The sequence below is a fragment of the Dermacentor variabilis genome, chromosome 8 (assembly GCF_050947875.1).
Source record: "Dermacentor variabilis isolate Ectoservices chromosome 8, ASM5094787v1, whole genome shotgun sequence".
Classification (NCBI taxonomy): domain Eukaryota; kingdom Metazoa; phylum Arthropoda; class Arachnida; order Ixodida; family Ixodidae; genus Dermacentor; species Dermacentor variabilis.
This window is the reverse complement of record NC_134575.1, coordinates 28613467-28627241: the sequence shown is the minus strand read 5'-3', so window position 1 is coordinate 28627241 and position 13775 is coordinate 28613467. Positions and strand designations below refer to the sequence as shown.

At 47.0% G+C, this 13775-nt stretch overlaps 1 protein-coding gene across 3 annotated transcripts; it reads right to left on the bottom strand.

Moving 5' to 3' along the window:
* Positions 1–229: 229 nt before the first annotated feature.
* LOC142589917 (uncharacterized) lies at positions 230–13775 on the bottom strand. Of its 3 annotated transcripts, XM_075701627.1 has the most exons (5): positions 13606–13773; positions 6558–7531; positions 4514–5450; positions 1548–1926; positions 230–344 (listed from the first exon to the last, which is right to left on the bottom strand). In XM_075701627.1, exons 2-5 carry the CDS (start codon positions 7454–7456, stop codon positions 337–339), a joined length of 2223 nt encoding a protein of 740 aa, XP_075557742.1. In that variant the 5' UTR covers positions 7457–7531; positions 13606–13773; the 3' UTR covers positions 230–336. The 3 variants fall into 3 exon arrangements, with proteins under 3 accessions (XP_075557742.1, XP_075557740.1, XP_075557741.1); XM_075701625.1 differs by lacking the exon at positions 230–344 and having other exon boundaries at positions 1206–1926; positions 13606–13775; XM_075701626.1 differs by lacking the exons at positions 230–344; positions 13606–13773 and adding an exon at positions 13028–13308 and having other exon boundaries at positions 1206–1926.

Here is a 13775-nt window from a genome sequence, read left to right as displayed (position 1 = left end):
CACGGCTGGCAAAAAGATGTTTTATAGTCGCAAAATTATCACCAAGCGGCCCCTTATTACGTGCACAGTCGATATTTCATTTGTCTATGTCATGAAATATTATAAAGATGTCTGCGTAATTAAGACCTCAGTTTGTGGTCTCTAGCACGTACATAAGTGGATTATTTGCATTTCCAAAAGCTTCTTTGCCCTCCATTTCGGAAAGAGACATGACTTATTGATTGACGCATTGACTTAATATTTTATTGACTTCTTGATTCAGCCGTACGTCGACGTCATAGGAACATGCGGTGTCTTCTATGCCGATGCTTGAAAGCTCTGCTCTGCTGACGGTGATTACCGGCCTGCAAGAAATTATTCAGAAAATGTACGGAAGTATCATTACCAAGACATGTGCGGGAGCAATATTTATGCAAACTGGATATGTGTGCTCTATTGTTATAAATAGAGGTCGGTTATATCACCACCATTAGCTTTCTTAATTTCGAGAACACATTACCCAGTTAATTTCTACGCAGATATGCATTCATTAGGGAATAATTTATCGGGGTATTTATGCACAAGCACTTGCCAGCGCTATGTTTAAAACGAATGTCGCAATGTTCTCAAAACGTCCCAATAGTCTCAAGCCATGTGAACGCGTTCTTCACTATGACATCACGTTATACATATCTCCTGGGGATCGAGACAATAATTGTGGAAAATCAGTCATAGTAACATGTTCGGGGCGCAGCAGGGTTTGTCAGTATGTGTTATACTGTTTAGATCGATGATTTTCGTTTAATATTAAAGATGAAAACTTCAAATTGTCGACCTACAAACTACCAATTTCAAGCCTCATGTTAGTTTGCTCAGTTCTCTCGTTCATTTCCTTTTTTTTAATATTTCCGTTCATAGCGTACATTTCAATCGTCCCAACGAAGTAGCAAGCCCAACATAAGTGAGCTGGCACCTTCGTCTTTTGTTAAAGTTTTTCTATTTCATCCACGTGCAGATACTTAAAAAGCAAGATTGCGCAAGCTATGAAATTCAATGGGACTCCAAAACAGCAGCTCCATTAGTATACATGAAAAGCAGTCACGCTATAAAAAGAGGAAACTAGCGTTAATTAGGAAGCTAACAGACGATTTATAAAGTATAAACCTTGCCAGGTTTGTTGAAATCTCAATAACTGAATCGCGGAATAAATTTTATAACTTGTTCTGTTTGTCATTGCAGACTATGTATGCTTAACAGTCTTGCACTCCAACTTGGACCACCTGTGGCCTTCAGTATCTTGTGAAATAAAAATATGGTATCAAGGAAAATCAATCTCTGGTTCATAAATAGCTAGCCGTTGGGAAACTGTTCATGCATGGCAGCAATACGTAACGAAATTTCTAGCAATTATTCCTGCTGTTCATGTTGCGCCGAATGACCCTTTTTGTTTTGTTATCCGTCATTTTTGGTTTACAGGTATTCGTATTCACATTCCTCCTAATGTAATAAAATAGCTGACCTCTCATCCCCCACCAGCAAAATAAAAGGATGATAAAAACCATTTGTACAGTTTTCACATAGATCGGCTCGAGGCTGCAGAACGTCCGCTATCTTCAGGAAACGGCGGATGTGTAGCCAGCACTCGTGGTTCAAGTCAGAGAGCTGACGCCTGACAGCAGGATCTGCAAGGCATTGCGCCGCCTCCTTGACGACGCCGGTCATTCTCATAAACTCGTCGAGGCTCAAGTGGCGAACACGAAGCAGGGCGCTGCTGATCATCTCCTTGGCGGCGGCCTTGGTGACGTCACCACCTTCGCTCACCATTTCGAGCAGACGAGGGTGATCGTGCATCAGCTCGATAGAACGAGGGCCTTCGGCGCCATCTTCCTGGCCTAACACGAACTGAGCTGCAGCCAAGACGGCGGAGGCATTCCGTCTGGTCGTTTCCTGCACGTAAAAAAAAATGAGCCGTTGTGGAGTTTAAAGTCGGAGAAACGTTAATGAGCAAGCAAAGGTTCGAAATTTTGAAGCGGTTTCTAATTAGGGTTGTTCGTTTCCGGGTAAGACCTGATTTTACCCGATTTTTACACCCCGAACGTGTTTCAGGAGAATCTGGTTAGGCCTGATTTCTCCCCGAAAGAACTTTCCCAGTAGCGATCTGCACAATCGTGCGTTGACGGTCCACCGTTCTCTCCGGGCACTCTGAGCAATATAATTTATATAAATAAACGGGTGCATTGTCACCTTGCTGCTTGGAGCATAGCCATTGTTTTCTAAGGCTGCACCTTTTATCACCTCTTGCTCGACCGATCGCCTTCAGTTCGCGCATGCACACACTCAAAGAAAATGAAAAAGGCTTGCAAAGGAAAGGGGGCAAACACGTTGGAGGCTGACCACGCGGCAAGTGTATGGCTGCCAGTCAGGGAGTAACAAATTTAGGACGAAAAATGCTATGAATAAGGCGCTTCCTATTGCAGATTACTCTGTTGCGGCAGTCAGTTGATGACTACCGACCTCTGTTCATGTCAGCAACCGGCAATGTAAATTCATTTCACGGCGATTTCAAACACAGCTGTCGAACTCATTGAGTATTGGCATGATTCTACCGCTGGCTACTCCAGGCTGGAAAATGCTGCTGTTGACATTGTTGTGCCTAGCTAATGGAAGCTGTGATGTCGAGAGAACTTTCTCCCAGCTGGGAGATACGTTCAACGGCCGAACAGGTCTCGAATGGAGACCGACATGTTGCGCATGAATATGATAATGTATGTAAACAAGAGCGCGTAAAAAAATCGATGACCAGCTTTGCGTTAATAAAATGTTTCATTTCCTTGAAGTTTTCAATGCTCTTTACTGTCATAATTAATTATTCATTTCCAAACAAATGCCAAATTTCAGAGGGTGCTTCCTAGAAGATCCTGGCGTCCCCGCCCACTACGAGCTTGAAACAAACACCACATTTAACGCGTTACAGTTAAGAAGCCCGTGAGATTGTTTGATAAAATAAACTGAGTGTATTGCGTAGTATATGGGTAGATTTAACCCGAAAAAAAAACGGATTTCGCAATGGTCAAAAAACAAAACAACACACGATATGTCTCCGATTATCCAGTTGGAAATGTAGCATCCGATTCCCCCCCCCTCCCCCCCCCCGATTTTAAGAAATGTAAAACCCGTCCACGAACAACCCTATTGCACTCGCAACTGGTAGCAGACAATGTGTGCGAAAACGTAAGGAAATCTAAATTAACTAGACTTGAAAACTGGTTACCTAGCGCCCGAATTACAGCATCTCAAAAACTGCTAATGAGAAACCTCGGCAACCTGCGATACGCGTTATCCAGTAAAGCGATATCGACTGGAACCGTAAAATTTCGAGTGGAACAATCTGTTAAGCAAGCATCACAGGCGACCGCCATTGTTGGATGCACGAGGATAATGTCTAAAGAATTGGAACGAGTGAGCACAAAAAAAAAAAAACTTGTTCGCTACATTTTTTTTATTTTAGGTGTGCGAACGCGCCGGCGTGCACGATTCACATGTGCGATGCCAGCTCTCGAAAGCCACAGCGAGTTTAATGTGCCTTGCTGCAAATGCAAAGGGAAATCGATACAGCATTCGCCGGCTCGATAGCTTGTTAGTTCAGTAGAAAAACTAATCTCCCGCGTCATACTGGTGGACCTCTCACACAGCCCTAAAAGATGGGGTCGTGCGTTGAGCGATTCGGACACTAGTTCCCAACACCGCAAAACTTATAATGCGGAAAACAAAAAAGTTATTAGAACTTATCTGTATGCGGCACTGCTATATTTCCTTTTTTTTTTGTTAACTCGTACATGGCTAAAGAAACATTAAAAGCCATCTTTACACGAACGTACGAAAGTAAACTAAACTGGCTGGTGGGGGACTGAATCATACGTTTTACTGTGCAAAAACTCGTGGAAATAAAGCGAGCAGGTATCGCAAGTTAGGGGCCAAGAGCAAAGAGAAGAACACATTAGTCTACTCAACTTAATCTACCTAAGTTCTACACAGATTTCTACAATTACTACTACAGGAAACTAAGGGGCTGCGATCATTTGGCTACATGGGAATAATGGCAATTACCCGCAGTTGTCTACTTGTGTTCGCTTGTGGCTTCTGCGATTTTTGTGGCACCATCTGCGACGCAATTTCCCAAGTTTCTCAGCGCTCAGAGTTGTCTCACCCAGCGCCGCAATTACTCTCTGCAGATGCCCGTAATCATTGGAAATTCTTGCACACATGTTGCATAGTACTGATGGAGAGTGTCAATTTATGAAATCGCGAAACCGTTCTAAGCCACAAGGAGTAAGCTTAGGCCATATCCGTGCAGCTGCAAATCGTCCTCATGCTTGTGGAGCCGCTACTTACGCAGCACCACTAGACGCGAGCACAGGAGTTCTCTGTAGTGATTTGCGCAGAACAGCACTGCATGGCGCGTATTGCGCCCGCACTGCCCTCAATAGCTGATCACTTTACTTAGGATCCAATAACAGTTAGCAATGAGTCATACCAAGATGTCGGCCAGTGCGCTGTTCTTGTCGATGGATTCTCCCGCCAAGGCCTCGGCCCTGTGCACCGAACAGCAGCGCATTGCTCGGTCTTGGCCGTGCCTGGCATCGAAGACACAGGCAGGAGTCAGGGTTAATTCTGTGAGGCAGAGACTCTTGGTGGCACCATGCGCGAGCCACTTGAAGTCGTCGTTGGAGAGCAGTGCGCCCTTGATGTTGACGCTGACTAGTCTGAGGTTGGAGGCCAGCGCCCTCACCAGTTCCGCATGCACATCACGCTCCTCTTGTGAGGTGAGAAGTGAATTGAAATTCAGGTTTATATTTATATCAGTAAGCGGGGACGGGGCTCTTATACATGCCGCCAAAGCGGAGAACACACTGCGATCGAAGAATTCGCAGTTAACCAAGAGCGACGTTATGTGAGAGCAGCCACCGACCGCTTCTATAGCTGAGATAACTGGCTGCAAACCGACCCGGCGATTGCATCGAAAATGGCTCGCTCTGATGGTTACGCTGCTGATTTGAGGGCATTGCTGCAGACATTGTGCGTTGCGCATATAAGGCCAGTGGATGACCACTCGGTCGTTCAGTCCTCGCTCCTGGATGGTGGCGCAGACCCTGTCCGGTCGGTCGATTGCGGGCAAGGATTGAACGACCACCGACTTCAGGGCGTCCGTTTCCGCAACTGCGCCGAAGAAGGCGTGGCACTCAGCTTCGCCGAAGCGCCGCAAGTCAATGCAGAGCTTGCTGAGCGGCAAGTTCGGTCTCCGCAGGGCTGCGAGCCAGGGCTTCATGCATTGCGCGGCCTTGGGATCTCGAGGCTGGACAGTAGAGCTCCAGAATGTGCCATCGCATTCGCAGAACGTCGATGGTAACCTCAGGCTGCGCATTGAGGTGCTCCGAAAGACCACTTCGGCGAAGAGACTGAACGCACCGACGCTGGAAAACACATACAAAACACGTATTAGCAGAACAATTGAACTTAAGGGGGAAACAAAACGGGAAATATCAATAAGCACTAGGACTAATTAAAAAACTGAAATTACATGCTCAAATTGGTGTTCCTTCACGCGTAGACGAGTCGCATCCAGCGTTATCCGCAAAGGATGTATAAGGAATCTATCATGCTTTAGGTCTGTGAAGTCGTATGTCACAGCCAGTGCCGATTGACACTGACGACTGGGCAAACAAGCCCTTCATACAGTACATACTGAACATACACGCCTCGCAGTGACGCACGGCGCGTTATTAACAGCGCACTGCTCAAACACAACAGTTTTTAGTCTCGTTTTTCTCCATGAAGAGTAGCCATATTACGAAAAAGGTGATTCAACCTGTTCTCGGAGTTCTTGGAATACGATGTCTTCCTGGGCGAGTTGGGGCTGAGGAAGGCGTGTGTGAAGCGCGTGATTTTTTACAGTCGCGCTGGAGCGACAATATTTGATCGATGTCAACTGTAGGTTGCGTTGCCTGCCCAACTTTTGCCAATATTCATTATCGTCTTCATCGTTGTCATAATCACTATAGCAGTCATCATCGCCATCGCATTCCCCATGGTATTTATATTTACACTAGTACTTTCGCAATGGGCCTGCAAAGGAGGTAGCTCGCCAAGGAAGACATTGCCGTCAAAAAAAAATCTCTCACTGAAACGTTCAAATAAAAGCACACTCCAGCGCAGCACTTGAGTACCTCACTAAAATCAAAATTTGAGGAATCAAACTTAATGTAACCCCAAGGTATTATATGATACATTGGTCAGTACAAGGTTAAGATATAGCGACCCTCCGTCACTTCTCCGTACCTCGCCGTGGACGTCATTGCCCCCTGCTCTTTCATGGAACCTAGATGGCTGCTCGACTGGGGCTCCTCCTCTGCCGCTCGGTAAACCAGCGTTTACTTTTGCGTAAAGACAGTGCACTACGTTTTCAAGCTATCAAAAGGTGTATTCCTTGTCTCCGCTTACAACGAAAGTCATGGGAGGACTGTTGCGAAATGTCTGAATGCTATAGCGTAGGTACATAATACAAGGTCAGCTATACTTACAATTCTGGATTCTTCACAGTGATGTCGGCATTCAGCTCCTCCAAAGTATTCATATTGCAGAACGCATTGATGAGTTCTCTCAAGAGCAACTCCCCGTCATGATAAACACTCGATTTGAGTGTCAATTTTTGCAGCGTTGAGGCTTCTTTGGCGAGGTAGCTGGCGAAGAGTGCGTTGGAGGCTTCATCGCGGCAGCCGAACACGCTTTCTCCGACGCGCAGGTCAGTGATAGTTTTGTTTCCTGTGAGAGCACGGATGAGCGAACTCGCCTCACTAGTGGACAATGAAAGTTTTGCCACGTCTAGAGCCGTCAGGTGATGCCAGTCTAGGTCAAGTGATCTGCCAAACAATCTTGTATTCATTGCATATTCCTTCTCGAAATCATGAACCTTGAAAGCCAGACTCTCGAGATGCGAGCAAGACTTGATCACTTCGCACATGAAAGCTGCGTCGTCCGCTCCAATGAATGTGCCGCAGACAGTAACGCTTTTTAAAGAGCAGTTACGTTTTACTGCTGAAAGCAACGAACGGCGATGCTTCGAGCTCCCGTTGAATTCAATCGCTGTGATGCAGCGATGCTCGGCTAGTAGGCGTTCAAGAATATCCAGTGGCTTCGATTTGAGCAAGTCTTCGTCTACGCCGAGCAGGACATAGCCGCAGGAGGCTGCCTCGACGACCGCAATAAGGGCATCGCCCCTGCTCTGTCCTCGCCTGTCTTCCCGAAGCTCTAGGCAAGCTTCTTGAAGGATGCGGTTTAAGCCACGACGGTGGTCCAGTAAGCGACAGCTCGCTCCACCCGTCTTGGTGCATGGGATGTTCTGGACGTGCCATTCCATGCTGCTTTTGTCGGCTGCATGTCTGGCGCTAATGGCATCTTTTACGTGCAACGTTTTAGACATGATGCACCAGCCCGTTTAGTAGCGACGTACAGTGCTGCCACGTGAATTACATCCTTCAGTTGTCTGGCACAAGACCTGCAGAAAGAAAAGAACGTGGTGCAACAGTGTCAGAATAAACAAGTGCTTCTCTAAAAAAAGTGTCAACGCATGCGGCTTGCGCAAGACGGATAAAATGACGTCAGTTCTCTCTTATATATGAACGACGAAAAGCACTGTGAAGACAGTTTTAGTTTTTCATAGTATACCACGCAGGCTGCTGCGTGGTATACAGCGAAGGCTTCGCAAAGTGTGCACTGCTATTTCTACCCTGATGCTGACACTGAGTCCTAAAGCAAAAGAAAGCTGAGCAAACTGATAATGTAATCATGGTATTACAGTGGTAGTACGAAACATACGCTTGCGTTGCGATATCTTGACCTGGTTAAACTCGCATTGAAAAGGAGGTTGAGTGAGTGGACACACACACGCTCTGCATGCCTAAGCACAGCCCCAACTTTGTCTTCAACGTCTGTGCTCTCGTTCTGGTCGTTTCCTACCGTATTTTACGTGACCGCCCTTCCCCATGATGAATCTATATCGTCGCTAGATTAGAAACTGTCAATGTATGAGCCATTCCTGTTATCATGTGAAGTTGGCTGATTCGGCCCATATCTTCTAATACACGACTAGACTCGATGTGGGCTGCGTTTCTTTAGTTTGCTACTTGTTCACATTGAGAGCGATGCGACTCACCAGTTTTCTTGCCGCTATGCCCGCTTACATGCTCGCTTAAATATACCCCTGTCACACGGGCACCCGCGAACTCCGTGCACGTGGAACCACCTAACGGAGATTTTCGGCAGTGGAGTTGCGGCCGTGCTACACGGCACAATGCGACCTTTGGACGGGCGCCGCACGGGACAGAAACGGTGCTGCAGCGCTTACTTTTGCGTGCAACTGCTCGCATATAGAGTCGCAATTAAGTGTAGTTTTTTCTTTAATTTTATGCAGTATGCAATATAATAAGATTACAGCGAGAAAGTTTCCTGTATGTTACCGCAAGACTTGTTTTCCAAGCATAGCGAACATGAAAGCCATGCTGGCCACACTGCGCTCTTGCTTTCGTGCGTGGGCAGCGTGGGTCACGTGGCTCGGCTGGTGCACTTCCAGTTGTAATTTTCTGCTGCGTAACCGTGCGTTCGCGGTGAGCTCAACTGCTTCCAGGTGAGTGACGAAGCGGAAAAACAAACGAAATGGCGCAGTGACATGCCGAACGGCATGGCCAAGCGTTGGTGTAGAGGGTACAAGCAATGTGTCATTGAAAACGAATCAAAAACTTCCATTACCCGGCGTATAAACCATGGCAAGTAACATAATCCTAAAACTTGTAAGTGAGCCATTCACGACGAGTTTATTAGCGTACTTTTCTTCGCAGCCGTAGCTATCTGTGAACGAGAGGGCTCCGTCCCATTGTAATGGTCATTGCCGAACTACCTTCGGCAAAATCGCCATTTAACTTCGTTGGCCCAAGTGTAGAGGCTATAGAAAGGTTCTGTAGCCCAAGGGAGACCTCTTGACACTTAGCGCAACTCCGTTGACGTAAAGACGAAGCAGTTAAATGGAGTTCGAGGGTGCCCGCGTGACATGGGCGTGACAGGCACACCTGATGTTAGTGCACTGTGCTCGCCTTTCATGCCCGGACGTGACGTCAAAAAGGGCAGGGCATAGCATGATCCGGTGGTTGTTTACTAAAGCGCACCTCTGAATTATGGTATTGCTATATATTGGATACATTGTACGAGTTTGATCAGGTAAATTTTCTTTTCGCACTAAATTGGGGGTGGAAGGACAACGTTGTGATGCGAAATTATTCATATACAAGATAACGCGAAGTACTTTCCAAACACAGAATCTTATACAGGAACGGACAACAAAGCTGCCCGCGGTTGCCGTAATTTACATACCAACCGAAAGACAATCGCAAGCACAAGCTGGGAATGAACAAAGTAAAGATTGTATTCAAATTATGTGGATTTTGGCACTCCGATTTGGGCTCCGCCTGCATTATTACCAGAAGTTGCTTTGAAAGTATTTTCTATTTTTTTTCTTTGTTTTCTTTCCAGCCAATAACATTCAGATGCAGTTCTATAACTGCGCAAACAAGCGAACACAGAGAGAGCACACAAGGGCAGGCGCAGTCCTTGTGTGGTATCTCTCTGTGTAAGTTTTTTCGCGCAGTTATAAAACTGTTTGAAAATATGCACCAATTTGCCCAACAACAAGTTTTTGTAAGCTAAAAACGCTGAGATAGCCGGCCCCAAACCTCAAATATGTTATGCCTAATGAAGGCCTTAGCAAAGAGCAATGAAAAACCAAAACGACGACAATTACCGCCATTTTGACGCAGAACGTTCCCGTCATGCGACAATGTAAGTGCACGCATGGCTGGAGGTAAAGCGGAAATGTGCATACGACGTATCCAGAGTCTTTCTATTTATTAGCCCAACTTTTCACCTGCATCCTACGTGCATTGTGTATGGCAGCCACGTTGACGAACAAAACACTGAACAATTTCTTCTGAGAACCTACAATTTTCGTCGTCTAAAGTCTGCAGCCGCGTTTATGTGACAGCCGGGCAACCGTTTTCTATGCTGTCATAGTCAATGCCCAATGACTGAACAAGGCGGCTCAGCTACAAACATTGTGACGTCATTGAAAGGCGACTGCTGAAAACGTGCGCGCCTTTCCCGCAGTGTCCATCCTTAACAAAATAAATCATTAACGGCCGCAAGGTGGTTGTTATCTCAATTTTTTTTTTATGTCAACGCTCCTACTATGTAAATACGCGCACTTCAAAAAAAAATTTATAACCTGCTTATCGTTTGACGTCCCGAGGTGGGCGCGGGATTACATCGTACACAAGCTGTGAATGTTCTCAATGCATCCGCTTGAGCCTGCTCAAGGTTAAGCTGCGTTGCAACGTATTTCGTAGCTGCTTCAAGAAGAATATTGCCCCATCTGGACTATCCAGCATCCACTACGAAACGCAAGCACTGACCCACCCAATTCCGAGGCAGAGAAGATTGTCTGTGCGCGACGCCTTTGTTGTTTCATTTCGGATCAAATTTTTCACCTGCTTCTTTAAAGAACTTGGACACTCGTCTCACAAGCGAACGTTTTGGCTGATCTGGCTATATAACTACAAAGGGTTTTATATAGACGAATCCGCGGTCCCGCTGACCAATCGCTCTTAAATACCTCGCTGCCTACAGCGCAGTTGTTTTGTAGCGCAGGGTAAATGGAAAAGCAACGTGAAGAACTGTTGCCATGACCGTGATGCAGAAACGACACCCGTTGAACAATCACTATTTAATCGATGGGCAAATTTTAGACATAGGGACAAGCTACAAACACTTGCATGGGTGTAGCTTTAGGTTCGGACTGGAAGTGGAACGAGCACGTGTCACAAAGGAAAGCTGCGCAGAAAGTTTGTTATACAAGAGGCATTGCTTGAGAAATTCATGCTGCGAGACAAAGCTACTAGCTTAAAAACCATTCGTCCCCGTGCTTCCCGAGTATGGGTCCGTCGTCTGGAATCCGCATGGCGACGTTAACATAAAGGAGGCAGGCAAAAGTTGAGAAAGGCGATAAGATTTGCATTCAATTCATTTAGCTGGTATGCGTCACCAAGCGCGATGCTCTCAGCAGAGGAACTGGTTAACCTACAAAAGCGACGGTATAACCAACAATTAGAGTACACGTATCATCTTTATCATTAAAAACTAGGCATAGACAAGGTCACATATAGTAAGCCGGAGACATATAGACGGTCTAGCCGTGCTGAACAGCTAAAGGAGATCGCTGGTGCCACCACGGGGCTGATGCGAGCGGCATGCACTTCTTCAACAAAGAGCGGAGTGCGCGCGTTCGAAGCACACTGACGATGTGTCGTCGAGTGTCTCCACTTGCTTTCGCAGACTGGCCGCACGCAGCGACCACCGTGCAATGCGGCTCGCGTTAGTTGCTCTTTGCTGCCGACGGAGTATCGAGAGAACCGACACAATATTATTTTAGCCATAACATATGTCATTTTGTCACCATGACAATTATATAATGGTCCAGAGGCGAAAGTGCTCACGAAAATATACGCTTTATAACTCTCGGCGTTTTCATCGCAAGCGCCGTCGGCTGCTGCTTCGACAAGCGCGAGCTAGGCCTACCGGCTGGAGCGATCGGCGGCTGCCGACAAAGTCGGCGCGTCAAGCGCGATGCTCCGCTTACGAGAGTTTACCCCACGGATATGGCCCATCCGCAACAAGCAAAGTTTCACAGAGCTGTTTGTATTATCACGACGGTCCTTTTTCGCCCACCGTGAATACGGGAAAGCCTCAAACGGGGCTCTGTTCCCTCGACTGTATGCACTAACGGCAGCCGATGAACATGGTAGGCCTAGCTCACTGTCCGTGGGTGTCGCCGGTTACGAAGAAGCTTTTGCTTGCAATTGAACGCATACATTTTGCGAGCACTTCAACGCATGCATCAGTATTAAGAGGCTAAATTAAAAATACATCTGGCTATCTGGTACACAGTCTCCAGAAAAGAGAAAACCAGGCGAACGCCGTCGCATGGTTCGTCCGGCGCCTCCCGTCGGTGACAACAAATGTTCTCGGATGTTGTGTTTCGATAACTTCAGTGGCGTAGTACTGGGCACCGATTGTCATATGAGGCGCACTTTCAACATACTTATTATGACTATACATGTCAGCGAAAACGGAATTACACCACTGAGCTTCAGCAAGCTCTGTCCGTCCTCGTCCCATCTCGAGCTCTCCAATTTCCGGCAAAGTGCGGCTGCGTTTAAGGGCGTCTCAAAGCTTGCATGCCGAAATAACCTCGCGGCGCTGGCACATGACAATTCACTAGCAGGCAAGCAGCGCGATGAGAACCGGTTTTGCGAGGAGCGAACAAGTTGCGCGATGTCATGGCATCTCTGGCTGTCGCATATCCATGCTGCTTGCTTTGCCGGTTAGCTCTTCTCCGACGGAAACCGAAATGAACTCGTGCTTCATTTGTCAGTGCAGCTAGCGCTGCCCACTACGAAATACAACTAGCAGACCTTGTCACGCGAATACCGTGATTAAAACCATCAGGAACCGGCGTCTGGAGGCGCACTAGCTGTGGCTGCGTTGGTTGTGCGACTGCTTCTGGTATCCAACTATCTAGAAGGCGCTCGTGACAACCGTGTTCGCGCATGCGCAACAGTATTGCTGCAAATCAACAATTGGCTGCTATTGCATTCTGCTCAAGCTTCAATGTATTGCTCCTCATGTTTGTAATCGCCCCTGCTTGAGGACTCATCAGAGGCTGGCAGTACTGTTCAAACAAAGAAAATGAAGAGAAAAAAAAATGAAAGGAAAGAAAGCTTTGCGCACGATTTGTTCTTAGAGGCAGGGTAGTCTAAGAATATCTAATGTACACCTACCGCCGTCACCACCGAGTCTTCGGCAATACTAATTTCGGAGTAGCAAAGAACATCGCTGTTATTTTTGTTGGAACATCATACACCAAAAAAAGCGCAATTTCTTCACTCACCTTCTCTAGCCTGGATGCTTAAATGGGGCCTCGTACTCCTGCGCGTGGCGCCGTTCTGCGATGAAAACTAGTGCGCCCGTCAAAAGGACACCGCGCATTTGTCTCTGGTAAGAAACGGCATAGAACCCTTCCCTTTGTCAGCCACTGTCAAAAGTTGGCCCCTCTGAAGAAAACCTCTGATATTCCAGTGTGAACTTCTACTGCAGAGTACAAGGAGGCTAGTTTCACTCGCCTGACTCTACCCCCTGTCGAGGTTCTATTGCGTTTTCTCTGTCCTTAACATTTTGCTAAACTGCTCATTTTTCTAAAATCGGAAAGCAAATGCCAATCCACCTTTTTTTCACATCGCTACAGCGCATGCGCACTGTCCCAGCGGGTTAGTCTCGAAACGTTTTGAAAGGGACGCGCGCAGCGGAAGCGCAGCCCGATCTTGGGAAAAAGTAAAAAAGAAGAAGAAAAAGCGCTGTGACGCGTTCTGCTGCAAACACTCGTTCCGCGTGCCACGTCGAAACTCCACTGGTAGCTCGACGTCGGTGCGGTGCCAAGAACGTGCGTAGCAGCGTAAGACAACAACTCACCTTCAAAGCAGCAAGTATCCAAGACTTCGGCCGGACTACACTGAGTGGTCCGGACTGCACCGTGAGCCGCGTATTCGCCGCCTTTTGTCAATGGCTGCAAATTTAAGGGAAAACTGCTGTTTTACACTTGCGCGACACTTCAAAAAAACGTCACGTCATTGATGTAATCT

Excerpts from the sequence above, each read along its gene's own strand:
- LOC142589917 (XM_075701625.1), bottom strand. The coding sequence starts at position 7,456 with ATGTCTAAAACGTTGCACGTAAAAGATGCCATTAGCGCCAGACATGCA. Across the intron at positions 5,451-6,557 it reads ACTGTGAAGAATCCAGAATT|CGTCGGTGCGTTCAGTCTCT; the intron begins GTAAGTATAGCT and ends TGTGTTTTCCAG. Across the intron at positions 1,927-4,513 it reads GCGCACTGGCCGACATCTTG|GAAACGACCAGACGGAATGC; the intron begins GTATGACTCATT and ends TTTTACGTGCAG.